Genomic DNA, 24,511 nt, shown 5'->3' with positions numbered 1-24,511 from the left:
TTAATAGATTTGTCAGTGATGATCAAAGTTTTCCAATATTGTAAATTTTTGCTTCATTATTCAGTCCGCTGAACATAAGTAGGAAGTCCAAAGTACCAAAAAAGTTAGACATTGCTTGGAAATAATTTGTTTTAATGGCATATTAGACAGATTTCGGTATGTGATTGCAAAAATCAACATTAATAAAAATTTGAGAAGCCCATGAAAGCACGTTAGTACCTACTTTTCTCATTTTTTCAAGGTTAATTGATCATATCTCAACTTATCTTTTTTATACACTGTTTGTTCTACGACAAGTTGAATCATGTTATTCTGTTTTTGAATAACAGTTCCCTAATGAGTACTAATATTTCATTAATATGTGAGATGAAACTCAAAGAACAAAAGATACAAAGGAAATAAATCTAACGAGATCTACTGCAGTATCTACAAGTTCTATGTTATCGACCTACAAGGTTGAAAATATTTGCATATAAGGAAAGTTTTTCATTTCAAATGGCGTGTCATGTGGAGATTCAAAATCATACAATATTTCTCTCAAAACTGAAAAAAATTCCAAGAAATATCAGTTTGGTCAATATTTCACTAAAATAGGTTTCAAATGACTATTGTTATCCAAATACTAGAGTAAAATCTACACCTACCTACATGGAAGTAATGTGATTATAATGAATGAGCAAATTATATTTCCAACGAGTAAATAAGCGATATCAAATTTGGAAAACATATTTAATTAAATCGTTACCACCTACTGTTGATTTTGGATATGTCAATTCGTATGATTTGTTGCCTACAACTACAATGCAACAAGTGAAAAATTGATATTTGATAGGATGAGAAGCACTACAGATGAATTTGGTGTTAAAGTTCATAGACCTGCTACTAGCAAGAAGATGACAAAATTAAATAACAGCTATTAATATCCTGTAGGTATGAGTTAGGTATCTAAACAAGATCTTGGCTTTCAATACATCATTTTACACTTTTGCAATTAGCAAGGAGGAGAAAATTTACCAACTTTGTAGAGAAGTAGAGATTTGAAAATTTTCAATGTGACTAATGAAGTTCTTCTTGTTTAAATTTTCTAGGTGTAGATATTATATCTCGTTCATATCTCCTTGAATTCAATTTCCTGGTTATATTAATTTCATTCTCACAACGATTTTCATTATCTGAACAAGCGTGATTTTATTCATTGTGAGTGGGAGATTTCAGTACTATCAACATAATAGCTATCAAATAAATAGATCAGATTAAATCTGACTACTTTCATCATTGAGAATGAGAATTCTTATGAATGCTATATACTTAATCCACTCATGGTGGATTCCTAACAAGGAATTATCAACATTTCACCTTACCCCTTATTGTAATAAACATAGATAGAGGGAAAATATTTCAATTTCAGTAAGCAAATTTTGTCCCCAACATGAACTATCAAATTTGACACGAAGCGAGCGGAAATGGAAACATATCAGTGAAACGATATTTCACTCAATTCGCGAGTTTCCCAACAAAGAACGTACTGTCCCATAGCGTATTAACGTTTCATATCAACTCAAATTATATTGAAATGAATACCTGAATATATCAGAAATTCCGAAAACAAACTTCAAGCGCGCCAAACGACGTGTAACAACCGATGACACTAGGAGAGCAAAAGTTCCCAAACCTTGGATATCAGCAAGTAGATACAGAAAATAATAAATATTCTGCTTATTATAAATTCGACAATTAGAAAAAATATCGGAATCCAAATATTCAAATTTGCATATTTAATCGGGAATCACTCAAATTAATATATTTCATTCAACAACATATACCATTCATAAGGATATACCTAGTAAAATTGTGGATTTGAAAATATATCTCAAACCGACAACGTATTCTAACCATGTTGGAAACACGTAAAAATTGCATATACTCCCTCTATCTATGTTTATTTTTCTATGCTTTACCCTCATTCAATACTTGTATGTATATAAATTCAAAATCGGAATAAAATTTTATTTCAATTGAATGATAAACTATGAAACATATCACTTTCAAAGTATTTAAAAAACATATCTCTATACGTAACAATCACAAGAAAATATACAATCTACAAGTTCTTTAGGTAATCGTCGAACAAATACAAGGAAAGAGCATTATCCTGGCTCTCTCCAAGCATCTTGGACAAATCGGAAACGTGTCCAGACAGTTCCCTGATGGTATCAGCGCTCTTCTCCACGAACTCTTCTTCGATGTAGTGGGAGATCTCAGGATCGTGGCTATGCTCCAGCTTCCTAATGGCACGTTCGTGGATGTAGTAAGCGTCATTCATAATTGATTTCTCCATGTCCAAAGCCTTGGCCAAGCTCTCAATTTCGTACAATTCGTAATTTGCAGTGGTGGCAGGGATTGAGGCCTTCATGTTTACCTTTCCTCCACGCTTGCTGATGTGCTTCATCAGTTCGATGCTCTTCTCCCATTTGGAATCGGCATAACCTCTGAAAAGCTTGTGGAAACCTTCCCTGTTCATGTCGTAGTTGGCGAAATGAGTGGACATGAGTAGGTATTCAAAGTTCTTGATGATGTGAGTTAGGGCGAATTTATTCAAGTCATCCTCGAGGTGACCAATGGCTCCATAGCGGGAGTTACAAGAAGATTCCGTGTTGGTGGTGCCTGAGGAAGAGAATGACATTGTTACTCTTAGCTATATCTCTGAATATTCACGCCATGAATAAACAAAATTTAAAACGTGTGTTGCCACGATTGGACTTGATATAATACAGGCTGTTCCTGAATTGGAGGTACAAATTGACAGATTCCTCGGATAATTTAAGGAAAAAAGTCCTATAAACTTGAGCCCGCAAATGCTTTGTTTTTTCTCATAGCATTTTCCCTTCACAAGATGTTCAACTTAAATTTGTCATAGATATTTCAATTCGAAGATTTCATCATTTTGAATGCAAATCTACAGGGTGATATTTTTTCTGAAACAGTGGCCGCTTCTTTCCTCCAGAAACTACCACTAGTGCTTTAGAAATATTAAAAAGGCACTTTGATGCAGTTTTTGGTTTCCTTTAGTTTTGTCGTATCTGCTACCGATTTCGAGCAAAAATTTCAAACAATTTTCTATTAATCCTCAGGAATCTCTAATTTTTCTTTGTACCTGCAGTTTAGGAACATCCTGTATTTTTTACGAACAAAGTCCTAACCCCAGTAGTATCGAAGTTATGATTCTTTTAGTGTTTCCCTCTTAATGTTTACAGTAGGTGAGTTTTTGAATATGGAACGCCTCATTCATTTCATTTTATAGATTTTGTTGTGCAATAATCTTATGATATTATGGTGTCTTTTACATTATTGTCAGATCTTTCCTCTTTCAAATGGATCACACTATATATTTTTTGGCCTCATGAAATTCTTAAGGTATACCTACTGAATATATTTCATTTAATGTTCCCTATACCTAAATTCCATTATTTCAGAGTTATAGCAGCTACGTGTACAACACCAATACACATTAGGTAAAAAATATGGGTATACGGAATATTGAAAGGAAAATATAGATATTCAAGAGGGATCCATTGCGGTAGGGAAATCTGATTCTATATAGATCAGTCGACAAGCTCAACAGTGTTTCTTTCAGGTACGTTTCCAGGAAGGCAGTCTACAATCTAAAAATTTGTAGACTGATCAGCATTGTTAATGTTTACAATTTCAAAAGCCTCTGTGAGAAATTTCAGAAGCCTACTTAATTCATATTTAAATTATATTTAAATTCATCAAAAAGAAAAAATAGTAAAATTCAGTTAAAAAAAAAGAAATGATAAACTGAGCAAAAGTATTTTCTTCTTCTTCTTCATGTGCCTTGTCAGTTTTGTCCGACGTTGGCGATCACCATTGAGAAAGTCTTTTATAAATTTAATTTCAGTTCATATTTCGAAATTGAAGGAAGTAGGGTATATTCTTTCTAATTTTTGGAAATTCACAGAGAATTTTCGGAAGAGAAGAAAAATCATAATCTACTACTAACAAAAAAAAGAGATAGTTATAGAAAGAATATAAAAAGGGGATAACCGGATGTCAGATTACTACACATGAACTTCAGCACGTCGCATCGATGCAATTTCTCTGAACTCTATAATTAGGTAGTAATAACCGTTCCATGTAAATTTCATCGTGGTCTATGATACAGCTATTATTTCTATGAAATTTTTATGAATAGTTTACTGAATAGTCTGGGATATGTTCTGTTGTTAAGTTAGACAATAAAATCAATAATCATTTGATATGACATAAAATGATGAAATGAAAGAATCGATTGATAAAAATTTCTTGGAAATGACTATACTCATTCAACGTATATCTCCTTGTTGATTAGGTGATAAACATTTCATCAATTAGGTTTTCCCTACTCGAAAATAAATATACTTGGTTATCGCTCAACGAAAAAAACTAATTTCAACAAGCTGGATCGTAGTCTAGATTTTAATCGTTAATCCAATCTTCATAAATACTCAACGATTACACATTCAATTTTTTCAATCGAATTTGATAACTTATTTCTGTTGATATCATTGAGCTCCAATTCGTTCATATTGAAGTTGAATTGAAGTGACTCAAATAAAAGAATCATCCATTTATAGATTTCATATCGTTCCTCGATTGTTGATCCTTCAATAGGAATTTCTTTTTGTTTTGAAACAATAACTTCATTATAGTAATGATATACGAATATCTTCAACAAGTGTGTAAGATAATTTTTTTAGATTCGACCAGGAATTTGCGTAGAAACAATGACAACCGACAAATTCAGGTTAATATTTGGTTTATTTTCGTTTTCTGAGTAATTAAAGTATAATCTGACTATATGCTGTCAATTAGAGGATAATTATTGGCTTATTGTCAATAATTCCATTAAGATTGTTCATTTTCGATTTTCAAAAATAAAATTATAAGCCAAATAAAATAAGATATGAAAAAAATAATAACATGACATGGATATTGGATAAGTCTATGAACACGTAGTAACATTGTGTTAAGTGTTTTTTTATTTATTCTAACTTTTATTAACAATCGGTTAGGAACTGCGATGAAATGTTAGACTCTGAAACCAGAGACAACGTAAATGTTTTCATTTTTTTGCCTAGTTGTTCATATGTTATCATTAGTGTCTACTACATAAAACGCAAATGGAGCATTCTCCTCTTTTATTAGCCCTTGTTTAGGCTAATCGCTATGTGTAGTTCTATTGTTGATAAATAATATGAAATAAATAAACAAAACCCCTCTCTTTTCAACGTAGAATTTGATATTTGAGTTCTTGTCATAATCCCTAATTATTTTTTATGTTATTTCCTCATTTACGGAAATATGATAGAACAAAATTGAATATATTGCAATTAATCACAAGGCTAATGTCATACTTACTTTGTTTATTGATATTTGGTCTGCAAGCATCTTGGGTAGCCGTAAGACATTCTTGAGAATTCACTTGGGCGACTATACCCATAGAGCAGACAGCGAACAAAAGGGTGTATGCAAACATTTTCATGATCCCTAAAACAAACAATTAAAACATACGATTTCGACAAATTCTAAAAAACCATTGAACAGAGAGTTCGTACCTGGTATCTCGCCAGCGTAATCACGAATAATTAAATATGAACAAAGTGTTTAGTATCGTAAATAACCTCTAGCTTCTAGATTCAATCATTACTGCGTAGAGAATGTGAGCAAGCAAATTTGGCCTTTACATGCATGCGCGGCGACAATATTTTGCGCCTTGCGTCTCAGGCCGCCAATGACAAGGCAAGATAGGAAGAATGAAACACTCCATGTTGAGATAGTTAACCTTAGTACCGAGTATATTATTCAAAAGTTTCATGCTTTATCTTTCGTGAATGATAGTGGTAGAAACCACTGCTGTGAATTTAATCATCTAATTGTCAATTTAATCGACACATCACCTTCTACACCAGTGCGTGTAAAGGCGGTCGAGAGTGCTTCTATACACCTTTATTCGATAAACTTGTTTTTTATTCATTCTCACGAATCCATTTTAAAAAATAAACCAAAATGAAATTCCTAGCAGTTTTTTCCTTCGTCGCCCTTGTGGTTTGTGCCGCCAATGGCCAGCACTGTAAGTATTATTGCTATCGATTTTTCCTCGGGTTTTTTCAATGATTTTTTCGTATGTTAACTTCTCCGCAGCAAAACAAATATTTTGGATTTTAGTTCCTTAACATGTCACTAGGGGTTTGCTTTCGATAATCGTCAAATAAATAACAGTTGACCCTGTTTTGAATATAGCAAGTATTCAACCGATAAGGATGAGCCAGATGAAGACACGAAACAGTTTCAATTTCTGTATTATGTTTTAGAAAAAAACTTTTGGTGACAGCATTAAAAATCTCAAACTGAAACAAAACAATTCGGTAAACCTATATAAGAGGTTTCACAAATGCAATGTTTTTACCTAAACTAAAAACTATGTTTTATTGAAGGTGTTTTTTCGTGATTTGTTCTCAGTATAGTAGGTGATAATTCTTTTACATGACACCGTTTTTGAAGATATATTCGAGAACTTTTAAGTATCATTTCTGAGACACTCAACAAGAAAAATCTTTTAAAGCTTTGGCTGACTTGTTCACTAATACAAATACGAAACGAAAGAACCGAATTCAAATGATAGAATATTGATGAAAAGATTGACGCATTGGTTTAAAAGATGCTCGATTTGCTAAATACTTTCAATTTTAATAGATTTCTAATTGCATCCGATGAAACGAAACTTTTGAGAGAATCAATTTAAGGATTTTCATCTCTATATTATGGGCTCTGCTATGATATATAGTTCTGAAATTGGTAGGAATTGACCATTTGATCCAAAAATAACACCCTGTGTTGAAATATAAACTGTAAATACCCCGTATCGTCCTTGGGGCTTTCCCATCATCCTTAAAAACGCGTATCTTTCCAAAATGATACCATGCTTCTCAGAAATGTCATGCCACAATACGAATTTGATTTCCAAGAATTCAATTCACGCTTGGATATCCAATGTTTATGATATCGCGCTATAGTAATCCTAATATATCATTATCGTGACCTAAGCGAGAATTTTGTATGACCATTAAGCATGATTTGAGATAGTAAATATGCATTTTCATGTTGATAAATGTTGAAACATGATATGACGAAAATAAACATATTGAAAACCAATGTAAACAAAGAGGATTGAATTTTATTAACCTCGGATGTGGCTTATCGAAAGGATTTCGACGGTATTTCACCAGTTTTTTAAATTTTTACGGAAAAAAAAACAACTTTCTGAGATAGATTTTTCGATGGTTTGAACTATTTCGTACAACCTACTTCAGTAGAAAATGTTCATCAGTATTTGATAAATAAGGTAATCTTCGATATGAAAAGAATTCCACTTAAGGAATCACAGAATAGAAACTTGTCAATCTGGACTCTTGAAATATTGCGCCATATTAATCTTCTGATAATTAGTCATGAGGATAAAATGATATGGATGATTCTTCATGACTTATTCGCATCCGTCATGCAATAATGTGATCTTTGTTCTTTTCACGCTTATTGCGTTTTGTAAATTTTTCAAAGCCACTGATATTCTCAGAACACAATCGGTATGAATCGTCAATAAGCAGTATACGTGCAAAGTCATCGAATTAACAATCGAATTGAATCGGGCAGTGAATATCATGAAGGCAATGAAAATCCAAGTAGCAATTAGAGTTGAATGGCACCCAATCAAAACAATTTTTGTTGTCTTTATTTTGTTATTCGATTAAATTGATTTGACTATCAATGTTATGAACATAATTCACAAGATATTAAAAGATGAAAAGTCGCAATCAGACAACTCTCTACAAAACAAAAACTTTCCGCAGAATAAAACATAGAACAAAAAAAATAAAAGCATCAAATTTGAGCACAGAGTTATAAAAATAAAATGATTAGAAAAGAGAGAAGAAATCTGATAAAAACATTGCAATTTGAAACAAAATTGTTGATTACCTAATCCACTACAATACATGTAGTAAGGACACTTTCAAGGAAATATTTCAGAAAATACAAGGAGATCGATACTTCAATGTTTCTCAATTCAATGTCAGTGTTAATGTCTCCTATCTATCTCATCTACCAAAGTTATGTAAAGCAAATTCACATTTCACCAATAGTAGTTCTGGTTCTCCAAAGGCTCATGAAAGAACGATTGCCCAAAAGCTCATGACGCCTTTCTAGAAATTTTACATATAACCTAAAAAATGCTATGTGCTAACAATGTTCATTTCCAGGCACAACCACCCCATCCAAGGTGCCCCAAAGCTGGATAGACATGGCCAACTCTTGCGTGCTGGCAGTAAGAGCCCAAATCCAGGAAGAAATCAACGCATCCATGAAATACTTAGCCATGGGTGCCCATTTCTCACGTGACACCATCAACAGACCAGGATTCGCCAACTTGTTCTTCAAAGCTGCTGGTGAAGAGAGAGAACACGCAATCAAACTCATTGATTACCTTCTGATGAGAGGAGAACTGGTTTCGAATGTTTCCAAGTTGATCAGGACATCGGTAAGTGATAAATTATCAGTTCAAACACGGGTACAGTTTTTCTAGAAAATGCGATAACAGGTAGAGGAGTCACTTTGTTTATCGAAAATGTAAATTCCGGGACAATCGACATCCTTGACCCAGGCTGTTATTGATTTCTACAAATCTGAAATGCCTACTTCATTTAATCAGGAAAGAATTAGAGTTAGATGGCTACGGATATTTCTTTATCATTCAACAAGTCCACTCGAGTGTTCCATACTGGTAAAATAATCTCTTACCTCTTAACCATGTCGGTAAAACCCACTTGGCAGTTCATCAGTGGCAACATTTTGACAAATTTGACAATAGTTAATTCTACGTAATGAAATTAAGCAATTTTTGCATGATCCATCTTTCTGGATGACTTACCGTAACTGTTGCCAAGGCATTAAATCTTGTTAACCGGTTGCTAGGATAAAGGCATCGGTGAAGTATTTTGCCGACGCAAGAATTACTTACCGACGCTTCGTCTAAATAACAATACATTCAATTTCACAAAGAACCAAAAATAAAAAAATTTCCCTTTGTGGCAACTATTTTCAGTCAATAAAAAATAATTCGATGGGAAAACTGAAATTCTTTCGGAAAATTTTGATGATTGGTATTGCCAATATAATAAATTTGTATAAATAATACCTTCATCTCTTGTATTTAATTTATCAAATTGCATTATATTTTTGACATAGTACCAAAACCAAAGTATTCTTTGGAATCAAGCTTCGCAATTGATTACTAAAAACAGAAAAACAATGTCTATTGTTTGACATAGAAATAGCGCCTAAATTGTCATGACTCAAAATAAACTCTGGCATCAACAACATGCATTAGGTACTCAAATAACTTTGCTTATTCCGTTGAATTTATTCTTAGCGCATTTATAAACTCGAAGAAAGGTTTGTTTAAATATAAGTTTAGAGCAAGCGCGTGAAGTGAATAAAATAATACACATATTAATACATAAAATAAAACAAAAAGAAACAATAAAAGTAGGGAGAATGTTTTTTCCTTTGTAAAGTCAATTCATTTTGCATAATCTTTTTTTTTCAGATAAATGTGCCAGTCATTCATTGGAAGAATGGCGCGGCTGCTTTGGAAGATGCTCTGGAAACTGAAGCTTTCGTAACCAAGAAAATCCGAAGCGTTATCTCAGCTTGTGAAACCCCATCTGGCAGCAAATTCAACGACTATCATGTGAGTTTTTCATTCATGCAATTCCGATTATGAAGGGTGTTTTTTTAGAGCTATAGAACTTTAAATTCCAATAAAACAACGATGAATTATTCGATTGACATGAATATTATTTATCCGCAAGATAATCTTGTGGCATTACATTTTAAATATGATTTCTGGCATATGACCGCCACGGCTGGCTCGGATTTAGTCCAATCTGGACGTCCAATTTTCGATGACTTTTTCCCACAATTGTGGCCGTATATCGGCAATAACTCGGCGATTGTTGTCTTCCAAATGATCAAGGGTTTGTGGCTTATCCGCATAGACCAATGACTTTACATAGCCCCACAGAAAGTAGTCTTGCGGTGTTAAATCACAAGATCTTGGAGGCCAATTCACAGGTCCAAAACGTGAAATTAGGCGGTCACCAAACGTGTCTTTCAATAAATCGATTGTGGCACGAGCTGTGTGACATGTTGCGCCGTCTTGTTGGAACCACAGCTCCTGGACATCATGGTTGTTCAATTCAGGAATGAAAAAGTTAGTAATCATTGCTCTATACCGATCACCATTGACTGTAACATTCTGGCCATCATCGTTTTTGAAGAAGTACGGACCAATGATTCCACCAGCCGATAAAGCGCACCGAACAGTCAGTTTTTCTGGATGTAACGGTGTTTCGACATACACTTGAGGATTAGCTTCACTCCAAATGCGGCAGTTTTGTTTGTTGACGTAGTCATTCAACCAGAAGTGCGCTTCATCGCTAAACAAAATTCGCTTATGAAAATCGGGAACAACGGCATTCTCATTTTGGGCCCATTTGCAAGCGTTGTTCAAGCGTGAGTCTATTCATGATGAATTGCCAAACCAAACTGAGAATAAATCACTTGACAGCTGTTAAATCGGTCGCCATCTTGAACAGTACTGCCAACTTAAATTTATATACCTCGAAAAAAAAAACACTACTTACAATTTATATTTTTTTGGCTCACTCTATATGCTCCTAGTTAATGTAGTTCGTAATGCGTGTTGTAAAGCAATTACCTGTTACTCTGGATGTAATGGTGTCTCAACAGTTTCGTGTGAATTATAATTAGTTACTCCAAATTCTGTTTGTTTGTTTAGCCATTCAATCAAAAATAAGCTTCATCGCTATTCATAAGCTATTTCTTTCAGTATTCACAAATGTGAACTAATTTTGATAGTACAATTTAACAATTTCAAAACTCATTTAATTTCTTTTCCAGCTGGTTGACTACTTGACTGGTGATTTCTTAGATGAACAATACAAGGGCCAGAAAGAACTTGCAGATAAATTGTCCCAGCTGCAGAAACTCATGGGCCAACATGGCCATCTTGGAGAATTCTTATTCGATAAGAAACTGCTTTAAAGACCATAATCATCACATTGTATAAACTCACACAATGTTTTCTATATTTGTTCTTGTGATAGTTGAAAATATATTTTAATGATCAGGTTATAAGTACGAAAGTTTATTTGTTTCAGCAATAAAAAAGTATGTTCTAGTTCTGATAAAAATTTATTTATTAATTACACTTCCGATAAAACAATCATATCGGCTGAAGCTGCTTGACAAAGTTAACATTAACTTAATACTATCAAACTCATTTATTTGTACAAATCTCAAATATAAAAAAACAATTCTATGAAATCATTCACAATATACTTCGAAGTAGTTTTAAAAGGTGTTTATAAATATCTCTTTCTCTGTGTTTACCAAACATCAAATCAAAATGATTGTAATTATCAACTTGCTTATGACCATGCATTTTTGCTTCCGGTGGTAGGTCCTCGTAAAAGCTTTCTATATCCTAAAAATAAAAAAAGTAGTAAGTTTTTTCGGGAAAAATTTGCGAGCCAAATATTTATTACCTTAAGATCTGTGAAGGAATCTTCACTTCCATGGTACATAAAGAATGGAATCCTAATATTTTCCAGAGGATACAAAGGTGGAATAGTAGCATTATACATTTTCCTATTCCCATCATAACCATAATCGTATTGCCTTAATTTACCCCCAGCCTGGTGAATTTGGGTGAAATGGTGAATGGATTTCGTTGAACTTGCATCAGGAAATTTTTCTATTATTGTAGGTGCGGCTATCTAAAAAAAGGCCAGCAGAAAGTGAATATCAAAAATTTTTAGATTTCCAAGTGGTCCAAACTTACAGGATCTATTTCTGTTTTCGATTGTCCAATCAATACTTCGTTGGCTTTCAAACAGAGGAACTTCAGTGGATGCGAATTACAAACTATGGATTTCATGTAGTTCAGAACTGGGCCATGGGGAAGCCACCCTATTCTTAGCCAGTTAAGCATGTCCTGAAAATGTAAATTTGTATGTAAATTTCAATTTTGAAATAGAAGTATTTAAAGGAAAAAAAAGTTGATCACATCTCATATGTACCTAGGAGTATACAGTTCTCTGGGCTTCAGGGACGCATGAATAAACCAGCTTTAAAAAGCTCATGCCAGTAGGTCTGTGACCTTTACGAATTTTTTCAGAAATATTTATGCGAATTGAAAATGGGCACCTTTTCATATTATGCTCAAAATAACCAATGAATACTTAGAGGCTATGGATCTAATGGACTATTCCAAAGATATACAGCATAAAGTAATAAACAAGAGGAAGTATACGGAATTTTTACATGTCCCCCAACATGGTTAGATTACTTTGTCGGATTGTGGTATATTTTCAAATAAACAATTTTATTATATCGAATGAAATATATTTATTTGAGTGATTCCCGATTAAATATGCGAATTTGAATATTTGGAATCCGATATTTTTCGTAATTGTCGAATTTATGATAAGCAGAATATTTATTATTTTCGCTATCTACCTGCTGAAATCCAAGGTTTGGCAACTTTTGCTCTCCTAGTATCATCGGTTGTTTCACGTCGTTTGGCGCGCTTTAAGTTTGTTTTCTGAATTTCCGATATATTTATTTCAATAATTTGTTGAGTTAATATGAAACTTTGATTCACTATGGGGCATGAGAAAGAGAAGTGCATTCTTTGTGGAGAAACTCGCGAATTGAGTGAAATATCGTATCACTGATATGTTTTCATTACCGCGCGCTTCATGTCAAATTTGATAGTTCATGTTGGGGACAAAATTTGCTTACTGAAAATGACATATGCTCCCTCTATCTATGTTAATTACTCTGAGGACTATTCCAATATACAGTTATCTTACCCAAAATCTGCTTTTCGTTGTCCAATTGCTCAAAATAGCTCCAAAGCCTTTCAAGTGAGAAAGATAAACTATAGGAGCAAAGTGTATCATGGCTTTTACGGATTTTTTGGCGTGCTCTGGTCTCAAACTAGCGTAAACAATTGATGATGTTCCTCCCATTGAGTAGCTGATGAAAATGATATCACTTCGGTTGGTTATTTTCTTAACTACATCTAACTGCGAACTTATATCATAAACCCCCTGTTCGTGAAAACTGGAATTAAAAAAATTTTTGAAGATCGAAATTTTTTTTATATCATACCAAAAATTCAAAAATCATAGGAGTTGCATGACCATTTTTACTCCAGTTTCCTACTGTCTTTTTTATTTTTTCACAATTTTCCACTTCTTTTTATTTCTTGAATGTTTTGAAGTTCCTAACAACAATAATGCGTCCCAAAAAAATGGAAACACGTTAATTTTGATAAAATCAAATCGAATCAATTGTGGATGTATAGGAATTAACTGGTATGACATAAAAAATTTTATGTATCACGGATATTAAGACACGTTGATTCCCTTGATACATAAATAACTATTTTCATTCAGATGAATAATAATAATGTTATTATGAATATGATCCGCTTGTATTTTATTAAGGGAATAAAATATCCAAGTATTATTCAGAAAAAAAAACAAACCTCCAATCCCAAAATTCGAAGTCTGATGTTGTATATTTTTCATGGGTGTTTGAATATTTAGATCCTCTCATATTCCCTAGCCAAATTTCATAACCCTCATTCAATAAATAGAAACCTGAAAGTAGAAGAACAATGCTTTAAAAACACATAGCAAAAATTAATTTAAAATTCTCGAATGTTTACTAATTGAGTACCTAATATTTTTGATTTATTTCAATGATAAACTGATAAATTGTGTATTGTTGTGTGGGAATTTTCCACAGATATTACGTTCGGAAAGAAGTGAAACTAAAACTCTCATAGGAAATAACAAAACAAAAAAATAATACCTACTACCAGTAAAAAATTCGATTTCCATGTTGATTGAAAATAATGCATAAATAAAAATATTAGGATTTGTCAGAATCAATAAATACAGGAAAAAGCAAAGTACCGGAAATAATTTGGTCAATCAAAATATCTTCCAACAGATTTTTTTTGGAATACTCACCTAGTGACTGATCTCCAATATCAATCCATATTTCAGAATTAGCAATGAAAGAATGCTCCAAAAAAATGACTCCTTTTGGTTTTCCTTTCGGTAATAGTCTGAATGTTCTAAGGAAAAATCCATCTTCAGTTACACTATAATAAGTCTCTAAAGTGTGATTCCTTTGTAAAACTATTTGGGGCTGTAAATAATTAACCAAGAGTTAAATAGAAAAACAATCATTCGTTGAATTCGATTCCAGAAATTCAAGCTAGAATATTGAAATTCAGGATCTCGCATATCTGTGAATATTACGCTGGTCCGAATTTTTTTTTTTTTTTTGTTAATTTCAAAACTAAAAAGTGATCTTCTCGAATTTTTTCACTCGATTTTCCACGTGTACTCTTGTTTATTAGTTTCTACAAATAATTTAATGGTTTAGTGGACGGAATTTCATGAAGAATATTGGCAAAGATATACCCAAAAATTTCGATGATTACGAATCTTATAGTTTACATCTGTCTCTATATGGAATAACCATGTGCAAAATTTTGTTTGGGTAGCTTCACTAAACCCATAGGAAATTCGAGCATAATTGGCACTCTTCCGCCAATTGCTCCCTTAGAGACCACGTATAGTATATCTATACACAGTTATGTGTAATTGACGCATGAATGCAAGCGCTCAAAAGCACAAGGCTGTCAGTGCTGCTTGAATTGTTTGTGTTGTTGATTAATATTTTGATGCGATATAGATATGGAATATACATAATTGGCAATCATGAACATGTTATTCTAAGACTTGTTACGTTCGATTTTCCTGTTGATCCGAATAATTTAATGTTATGATTGCAATGAATGGATATCAACGTCATTTTTAGTTTGTCTTTATTTTGTTTGCATTGCGTGCACATATACAAAACATTATCACAAATCCTTATGCTGACCTTCACCGTGAGATTAGTATAACATGGAAATTTTAAGTTCGTGTGAAAGAATATACAAATCCTTTTTATGCATAATTATTTGAAAAACAAAATGTTCGATATTTATTACCTACGTCAATGAGTATATTTTTAGAAGCCAAGATCATACATTTTGAGATTAACGACTTATTGACATCGGCACATCGAAGCTTTATTCCTCTGATTTTCCTCAAATTATTTTTTTCTGTATTCACGAAAAAGTTTTGCAGAGGAATGACTTTGAAGTTCTTTTTTAATTTTAAACATTCAGAATTATGTTATCCATAAACTTTACTACCTCAATTATTGCGTTTTCCCTCGGTAGATGGCGCTTCACGCTACTCATTTCTCAATCAACAACACAGAGTCATTATACAAGATGAGTCGGAAATGAGTTATGTTTTTAATATGATAGTTAAACGAAAAATAAGAGGATTTTTCTATTAATTTATGTCTGAAAGCGCTTATTAAGGGTGCTACAACCCTCAGGAAAGGCCAAACAAAATTTTGAATATTAAATGAAAATACCAAAATAAGGGTAGGTTCTAAGTGGTGAGTTGTTTTTTTTTATATACTTTTTTGGTCTTCAATTCTCAGAAAATCATAGAAATAATATTATCTGAAGTTTTTCCTTCAAAAGGGAATCTGGTGTAATTATGGCAAAAAACACTTGACAATTTGACTAAGTGAATCTTGAAATTCATAGATTCATAGTAATAAATCCAAATAACTTATCTTGGTACTTTCAAATTACACCCAAAATTTCTTTTCGAATGTTATTTATGAAAAACCTATTATATAATTTTTTTAATTGAATAACTAGTCATGAAAAATCATAACTCCGAAGCTAAGAGTTTGGCAGAAAAAAATATTGTTTTCAGTTTCATAAAAAATGTATGTATTCACTTTTAAGCAATATTAGTTATGGATTCAAATTTTTTTTACTCTATTCAAAAATTTCATTGTTATAAATATTGAAAATAAATAATTACTTTAATATAATTGAATTTTCCCTAAAAATTCGAATAAGAATGTATTGAATGAAAACATGCGACATACATAATATAAAACATGATAACATAATTTCCAAAAAAAAAAGGTAATTCATGAAATCGAAAGCTGAATTGTTTACCACATCTAAAAAAATGTTTATCAACCAAACTTACCACTTCTGCATATACTCCAACTTCATGCCAACAATTCTCACTGGTGTGAATAAAAAAATAGTCTGAATACGATTTGCACACATTATTTTTCGAAGATCTATAGAAAATCAAAATAGCAGAAAGTACACTCAGAGCTGTCCAAAATAATTTGTGTATATTTTTCATTTTGATGCACCGAAGAAGTTCACAACATCTAATTTCATTAACTGAAGATTATGTTATCGAAGATCTACTGTCAAATTGGAATCAATGATATATAGTATGATTCATTAAATTAACAGTGGCGTCCAAATAACACTATGAAAGATACATTGTGAACGTTGAACAAGTATCAAACTTAAGGATATCACAACACTTATTACTGCTCTGCAAGCGACTGAATAAGTAACTAGGAAAAATAATAATTTTCTATTGAACCTTCAAATTCTGAACGGTCGTTCGAAAATAATTAACGAACAATTCACATTTCTGGTGAAATCAAAGCAGGTTTTTATATATAGAGAACATCATTTTGAAATACAAATGAGCTTGATAGCTAAATTCTTCATCAAAAAAATTTAAATCCATACTGATTAAAATTTCTGAAAATATACATATATACTCTCATCTCTATATGGTGATTAGTATCTATAACTTCGTTTTTTTTAAATACTAATTAAATTATAAAATGTTTCCCAAATAAATGAATCACTAAACAAAAGGAACAATAAAATGAATGGAGACATCCCATTGTTTTCAAGCATCTATATTCTATATACTTGAAAACACAAACTAATCAATATTAATTTGTGTTTTTATGTAAAAACAAACATTATTAATTTGCATTCTTACGTAAGTGAATGCCTCTTGTTAAATCGAATTTCAGTTGAATTGATACTCAAATTATCGAATAATTTAAAACATATAATTTACATCATATGTATTCGTAAATCACATAAACTACGCTACTGGACATATAAAAACCATAAATTTGACCTGGATGATAAGAATAGTTTTAAAACTCAAGTCTAGACGGAATCTGAAATTCAAGATTTTTCAATAAACGTATCTTTCCATTGAACAAATGTAAAATTTCAATACAGCAAAAAAATTTTTTTTAATCTAATTAAATTATATCGAAAAAAACAGCATTTCATTCCATGTGAAAGCCTTCCGTTCTCATTATTTCCAACATTATGAAAATCACACTAGGTTATTTAATAAATTGCTCGTAAGCTCTAAAATTAATCGATGATGTTTATCGGGAATATGAAGTAGATATCTTTAATTCCTATCAATATTTCCCAAAGAAATTAAAAATGTGAAATTCAAAGAGACCGCCAGAAAGTAATTTCAATCTACTTGGCATCAAGGCCATCATTCGGATTAACAATCTATTGTGTTTGTTTTCATGAATGTTTCGGCCGTTTTCTATTGTGAAGATCATTTTGATATAAATAGTGCACTTATTATCATTCAATAGCATTTCACTATAGATTAATTAAATTTCATTTAAAAAGACCTAAGTTTTTAATACCCTAGGGAAAGTGAATAAGTTCTCCCCAAAATAACTAGCGTCTTTTAGTGCAGAAAATATGAAAATTAGCAACAATACACTAAACGTAAAGTATCGAAAAAAAAAATAACACATGATTGTGCTCACCACAATTGACGTCATCGTTCATTCTATTCAGATCGTTTGTCATCTTGTGTAAATCGGTGTGAATCATTCAAGTTCTCAAAGTTTTATTTCCATATTCAATAACATTTTTTTCGTCAAATTAATTTATGGTTTTGAGAACAATGTATTTCATACTGTCAAATAGCCTACTATCTTCATTCCATCATAAGAATATCAATTCAATACGATAATATTTGCCTCGAATCTTTATGTACATTTTTTATGATTAGCTTTGTACAGAGTTCACCAAAAAATTATGAATTTATTTATTCTTTACATAAACACTTAAGAAAAATAATAAAAAAGAATTGTCCACTTAGTACATCAACATGACACCAAATTCACTTTTATCTTGTGATAAGCATTGCATATCACTCCTCTCAAATTCCAGATATGTTCAAATTTTTCTGGCTGAGTGTTGTTAAAAGAATCCACTGCTTTTACCCATATTTCACACTGAAAAGAGACGAGAAAAGTTAGAAAACTTGGCTCGATTAAAGATTACATTACACTATAAGATGTTTAAAAATACTGGTGTGCCCACTAATTAAGATTCTGGAAGAATACTCGAAAATAAGAGATGGAAAACTGAAGAAAAAATATTATTGGCGAGGATCAAGCATCTCAAGAACTATAAGACTCAGAGAAAAAGTTTTCAAAGACCTCCGATATCTTTTTTCGAAATAATTAGATATCAGAAACCAGATTACAGATATCTTGATCAGTTCTAGAGTTACAGAAAAACTACTTTCAAAGATTTCGCTATATCTATGATCCTTTATGAGTATCATATGAACCATAAAAATTATGGAAAAAACCTCTGTTTCTTTTCCAATATGAGAGTGTATAATGAAGTAATCATATTATGGAAATTACAGAGGAGGGATTGATGTCAGCGCCATAGAAAACGACGCGGAAATTGAGTTAAGTATAGGCAACCTCTCCAGTTTTATTTTGAACTTTTCCTAGAGTAGTTTGCCCACCAATATTTCTAGACATCTTACCTTACACTCACATTTTTACCCTTTGGTACAGGCACATCGCAACACCATAAACTCCAAGAATAATGTCTTGGTGGCTTGATAGGATCCTGATAAGTGAACTCTGCTGTGTGCCAAGTAACTCCTTGGTCAGAACTGACGTCGACTCGGAGGATTTTCTGACCACCGCCGGAAAAAGCATAACCTATGAGGGGGAATTTTGGTTTATCCAGGATTCAAGACCAGAAATTGAATGAAAAAATTCCGAGGAAAGCACTGAGATGAATGAGTTGGTAGTGTTGTGTGAGTATTCGTCAAGGACTTGCCTTTTAATGAAGTTGTCATATTTACTTTGTATTTTTGTAATGTTTTTTTTAATCGAATTTTTAAGCTGTGTCTTTGCTCAGAGGATTCCAGTATTTCAACTCAAAAACAGTGATAGAGTCATCAGTATGGCACCGAGTATGGCAGTGGCAACTGGCATTCAATGTTCACTGCCGAATACACCTTCCATCTCCATGGCAGAGCATGATGACTAGCGTTTGAGTTCACTACATGTATAGGTGTTCTGCCTGGTTCATAGATTGCATTGCCCACTGTTGCTGTTTCCTAGAACGCGCGTATAGAGTTGGCTTACCTTTCACATTAATTTTGCCATTGGAAACGTTAGCAGTTCCTCCATTCACGGGCTCGCATATCGCAGATATGACAGGTAGTTCGTCGACAGGCGGTGACAGGTTCCAATCCAAATTTTCGTAGCTTACGTTCGGTGAAAAACTCTTGTAGAGTCTCTGATGATTGAACGTTTGGCACTCTTCCTTTTGCACGATTACTTTTTCTACGAAAAAATAGTCCAATTTTATTTCTTATCTAGTTTTATCTTACTTAATCGATTATAAGTACTTGTCATACAGATGGCTCGTTAGTGCCAAGCTTTGAAAGATGCGTGTCAAAATTTTGAAAGAAAATAGGTGTAGCAAAAATCCATTATTTTTCCAATAGAGTTAGTTATCTGTATTTCGCGTTGTATTAGTCCGATCGGGTTCCACTGGATAGCGTTAGAAAGATGAGATGTCGTACTACAAAAACTTTCGTGACAGTTTTGTAATTAGTTGACTCAGTTTAGTCTGAGCGTGGGTTAAAGTTGGACACTAGCGAAAAGAAAATACGCTATATTTCACAGTTTTTCTTCGATAACGGTGAAAATGCAAGCCAGCTGACTAAAAATGTAAATAGTGTTTACGGTAATTTCGATGTTAAAAATGCACCACGCACTGAAAGGCGAATTGTCAAAAATGTCGATAAAACCATGGACATTGTCGAGTCTGACCGTCATGTAAGCACTGTTTTGTTTGCCGAAGAGCTAAAGAGTGCTCCAAAAACCGTTTGGAACCATTTGTATAGGGCTGGTCTCAAGAAGAAGCAAAATAGCCTCATAAACTGAATTTCCACCTACGAATCGATACTTAATCGCAACAAAATCTACCCTTTTTTGAAGCGGTTGGTGACTGGTGATGAAAAGGTGATCACTTACGACAACGTCAAGCGAAAACGGTCGTTGTCGAAACGGATTGACAACCAGGAAGGTTGTACTGTGTGTTTGGTGGGATTAGCAGGGAATTATCAGCTATGAGCTGCTCCCCTACGGCACAACTGTTAACTCGGAACTGTACTGTCAACAGTTGTACCGTATGAAGGAAGCAATTGCCCAGTAGCAACTCACGTAACCATTTCACTGATCTAGCACCGGCAAATCCAGGTACGATAGCGCGAACAGGAAATCCATGATCAACAGGGATAGGAGCACCATTCATCTCGTAGGCAATGAGCACATCGCCTCTTTCATCCACTGCTTTCCATAGAGGAATAGACATCGAGAAATATTCTTCTCGGAAATCTGTGTCCCAACCATCGAACTGGAAAAATAACACATCTTAAAATTATGGAATAACCCTTCGGTGATGGAGCTTTTTTTACCCTTAACTTATAAACTTGACTTTGCCAATCGTAATCGTACATCGAGTGGATACACAAAGACTGCTATTTTTGATCAGGTTAAAAACATGTCATTATTGATAACGATAAAACAATTACACAGATGCAGGTAGTTGGTCTATACCTGACCTAATAATTTCGTAATGAACATATTTGAAACTATTCAACGAATTAATACGGAGAAATAGTGGGGTAGAGACTAGATATAATTCAAATATCAATAATAATTGACTCACAGCGTCCGCAAAGAGCATATTTTTCCAACGGACCATGAGGTATGCAACTAACAATACAACCTTGAAACATCAGCTATTATTTTCCAATTAAAAGACCCTATACCTACATATTTCTATTAAATTGTATTCAGCAAATTTAGAACATACGAATCAATATACATATATCATCAATCTCTCATTTCAATAATAGACTCAAAATTTGATTTCAGAGAATATTAGAGTTGTATATTACTCAATGGTTCCCACGAGGTGTACGCATATATATCTAGTCTCCCCACCCTTCAAATGTACTCGCTTCGGCGGTACATATACTAAAATTGGAACGATACAGAGAAGATTAGCATGGCCCCTGCGCAAGGATGACACGCAAAATCGTGAAGCGTTCCACATTTTTTGAATATTTGAAGAATATTCAATGTTACAGTATTCATCTTCTTGATAGAATGTTAAACTAGAAGAGGAACTGAAAAACTCAATCACAACTGCGGTTATTCACGAAATAACTTTTCATTTCTGTTCCATTCCATACCAACCTGCGTAGTTGACTTCCAAAAAAAGGGTAAAAGAATAGAACCAACTTGTACATTTTTCTTGTGATGTTATTGAACGTAACTTATTTCAAACCAAAGTGTTTTTATGAATTTGAACTCTTAGAATGCCGAAAAGAATCATTTCGAACTGTTGATTAAATCACCCTACCTGTACATGATGCAGGTTTTCTTCGTCTTTCTTTGTTAAACCGGCTTTAGCTAAGATATCTCTGAGCCTAGCTCCAGACCATATTGAGTTACCAGTCGCAACTAGAGTCCAACGTAAACCTTTATCGGGTTTTGCCTACAGAAACAACAGTTCAAATTAGATCACTATACTTTCACAATTAAAAACTAATAATATTTAACATAGAAATCTGGACAATACTTTTTTGGTGAAATCTTTATGAAACAAAATTTTTCTCAAAAAACTAATCGACCTCACCATCATCATGTCATCTCTTCGGTTTCCTGCGCACATTATTGTAGCATTGACAGAATATTTCGGAAACTTTTTCAGGTCATCCAGAGTTAACATAAGACTCTTTTTCTGACCCTCAATCGCTATTTCAACTGTGTAATTCTTCAAGTCTGGTATTTCTGGAACAGGCCCATGGGTTCTTACGAAATGATAGGCACTAGAAAATGACAATACAAGCATTAATAGTTATTTAGAATATTTTGTTTCTAATTTTTTGTCCAGGTATTTTATTCAAAAATTTCGGGATATGCAATGACTTAATTGGTGCCATTATTATATAGGAGATGAGGGTTTCTGAAGACACGATCAATTCCTCTTAAAATTTGACATGGAGACTTTGAAATGACGATATAGCAGGAAAAAGAGACCGAACTTCGAAATTAATTATGTGAAATTGAAAAATAGCACAGACGATTAAAAAAAAGACTTTCTTCTGTATAACTTTCATGTGAATTCGGTACTGCGCGCCCCTCCTTGAAGAAACTCTGGATCCGCCACTGGATGGAAGGCGAAATTTGAAATTCTGGTTGTCGATGAGTGTCCACAGGAAAAATTAGTATACAGTGACACGATAATGTTTTATCAAGTCATTGTAAATCAATATTTCGGGAAAATGGCTGGATGATGAGAATCATCCCGAAGATCTTTCATAAAAATAGCATTCAAGATTTTTCGAATTACAGTTTTCTATACAAATTGAAGAAAAAGTTACATCTAAGAGCCGCCAGATGGATCTCGTCCTCTGCAACCAACTTTGACTGATAGCCGCTAGATGGACCAATCCATATTGAGATTTAGTTGGAATTTGAAATACAGTATTCGAATTTGTTGTCGAAGCTTAGTGGAAGCTCTTTTGAAGAGAGTTGCACAAATTACCCTCTAACAATAAATTATTGTATTGTTATTATAAAATACTCACTTAGGAGTTATAGGATGGGCATAGAGTAAAGATTCGGATGGGCCAGCATTGAAGGGTTCTTTAGACAAGGGTATTAAGTTGGGATCCCGATCGGTTGGCTCATGTGCAAATACGTTTCTCCTCCTGAATTCAGTTCTTACATCTTGAGGCCGTAAATTTCCTGGATAAAATGAATAACTTCCGTTTTACTGATATTTGTATAGTGTAAAACCGTACAAAGAACATTTCCATTTATTACAATTATACAGGGTTTATTAGATATGGTCGTTTTACCAATCTTCCTAAATTCTGTCAAGAAAATACTGGGAATCGGACAATCCTTCCCCCAAAAAAAAAAAATAATAATAATAAGGAATTGTTGATATTCCCTAAGGATATTTCAATGGATAACTTTCCTTTCCTTTATACTAAAAGCATTGTCATTTTATTTTGAGTGCTCGTTTCTCACCTATTCTGTATTTCTCCATTAGCTTCAGAACATGAGGGGCATAATGCAATACACTATAATTAAAAAAACCTTCTACTGCTTTTCCAGAAGCCAGAGTTATTTGGTCTCCGCCTGGATGTTTATCCAGGAATTCGGTTATGTCATAGACACCATTCTGGTATGTTACCCAAACTCCTTCACCTCTATATTTGAAAAATAATTATTCAGGTGTAAGAACTAACTATACCATTTGTGATAAGTACATCTTTACGATTCTGTGTTTGTATCCTACCTACATCGATGTTTCAAAAGATCTTTTTGGGAATAAGTAGGAAGATCTGGACGCTGAGGAATTTTTGGAGCTTTCAGATGAGGTTGAATTGGTTCAGGAGGATTATCAGATGCACATCCGGATGTTGGTTTAGTTTCCGTACTTTCTTCTTTGGCAAAAACATATAAGTTTTTTCGTGCTAGGAATCATATTTTAACTCAATCTAGCCACTGTAAAAGATAGATAGGTACTCACAATTGTAATAAAGGGTAATATATCCTAAAGTTGCAAATGACCACAAATATTTATGATAATTTTTGTAATTCTTATTGTTATAATCGTTACTGTTCCTGAAGTTGAAGTTGATATGCAGGTATTTATTTTTATTTGTGTGGACGCCCCATCTGAAGATTATCAAAAAGTTAGAAATCACAAATATGAGTTATTATTGATATTCTCACATATTACTGAATAATCGGCCAATTTTACGATAGAACATTCTCAAATCAATCAATGACTTGCAGGTAGTGTTTGATTCTCTTTGACAATATATGTCATTTTCATTTGCAATGGAAATGGTAGCTATGACTACCTTTTTGAAAAATCCGATGAACAATCTTTGAAGCAAAGAGTTTTCTTTCGGCCATAAGTAATTCAAAATATTCTCCTTATCAGTTATGAGATCATATTTTTCCAGAATTTCCAAGAAATAAAACTCAT

At 33.1% G+C, this 24,511-nt stretch overlaps 4 protein-coding genes and 1 non-coding gene across 6 annotated transcripts; 2 read left to right on the top strand and 3 right to left on the bottom strand.

The window, feature by feature from the left end:
• Positions 1 to 1,993: 1,993 nt before the first annotated feature.
• LOC123676803 (soma ferritin) lies at positions 1,994 to 5,758 on the bottom strand. Its single transcript, XM_045613029.1, has 3 exons — positions 5,616 to 5,758; positions 5,419 to 5,547; positions 1,994 to 2,664 (listed from the first exon to the last, which is right to left on the bottom strand). Exons 2-3 carry the CDS (start codon positions 5,540 to 5,542, stop codon positions 2,102 to 2,104), a joined length of 687 nt encoding a protein of 228 aa, XP_045468985.1. The 5' UTR covers positions 5,543 to 5,547; positions 5,616 to 5,758; the 3' UTR covers positions 1,994 to 2,101.
• Positions 5,759 to 5,951: 193 nt separating this feature from the next.
• Positions 5,952 to 11,317, top strand: LOC123676804 (ferritin subunit). Its single transcript, XM_045613030.1, has 4 exons — positions 5,952 to 6,130; positions 8,316 to 8,593; positions 9,662 to 9,805; positions 11,038 to 11,317. Exons 1-4 carry the CDS (start codon positions 6,067 to 6,069, stop codon positions 11,179 to 11,181), a joined length of 630 nt encoding a protein of 209 aa, XP_045468986.1. The 5' UTR covers positions 5,952 to 6,066; the 3' UTR covers positions 11,182 to 11,317.
• LOC123676802 (lysosomal acid lipase/cholesteryl ester hydrolase-like) lies at positions 11,313 to 17,010 on the bottom strand. Its single transcript, XM_045613027.1, has 7 exons — positions 16,293 to 17,010; positions 14,184 to 14,364; positions 13,694 to 13,808; positions 13,014 to 13,266; positions 11,981 to 12,133; positions 11,685 to 11,915; positions 11,313 to 11,623 (listed from the first exon to the last, which is right to left on the bottom strand). The coding sequence occupies exons 1-7, from the start codon at positions 16,455 to 16,457 to the stop codon at positions 11,468 to 11,470; spliced, it is 1,254 nt and encodes a 417-aa protein (XP_045468983.1). The 5' UTR covers positions 16,458 to 17,010; the 3' UTR covers positions 11,313 to 11,467.
• Positions 17,011 to 17,945: 935 nt separating this feature from the next.
• LOC123676797 (sulfite oxidase, mitochondrial-like) lies at positions 17,946 to 24,441 on the bottom strand. Of its 2 annotated transcripts, XM_045613019.1 has the most exons (11): positions 24,253 to 24,441; positions 24,047 to 24,195; positions 23,813 to 23,990; positions 23,542 to 23,723; positions 23,094 to 23,253; positions 22,139 to 22,331; positions 21,863 to 21,997; positions 20,656 to 20,848; positions 19,570 to 19,770; positions 18,968 to 19,137; positions 17,946 to 18,408 (listed from the first exon to the last, which is right to left on the bottom strand). In XM_045613019.1, the coding sequence occupies exons 1-11, from the start codon at positions 24,288 to 24,290 to the stop codon at positions 18,277 to 18,279; spliced, it is 1,731 nt and encodes a 576-aa protein (XP_045468975.1). In that variant the 5' UTR covers positions 24,291 to 24,441; the 3' UTR covers positions 17,946 to 18,276. The 2 variants fall into 2 exon arrangements, with proteins under 2 accessions (XP_045468975.1, XP_045468976.1); XM_045613020.1 differs by lacking the exons at positions 24,047 to 24,195; positions 24,253 to 24,441 and having other exon boundaries at positions 23,817 to 23,940.
• LOC123677212 lies at positions 21,451 to 21,557 on the top strand. The gene has a single exon (XR_006747080.1). It is a non-coding gene; the product is annotated as a U6 spliceosomal RNA (small nuclear RNA).
• Positions 24,442 to 24,511: the final 70 nt, after the last annotated feature.

This window comes from Harmonia axyridis, chromosome 3 (genome assembly GCF_914767665.1).
Source record: "Harmonia axyridis chromosome 3, icHarAxyr1.1, whole genome shotgun sequence".
Taxonomy (NCBI): Eukaryota; Metazoa; Arthropoda; class Insecta; order Coleoptera; family Coccinellidae; genus Harmonia; species Harmonia axyridis.
The sequence above is the reverse complement of the archived record's forward strand: the minus strand, read 5'-3'. Positions and strand labels throughout refer to the sequence as shown.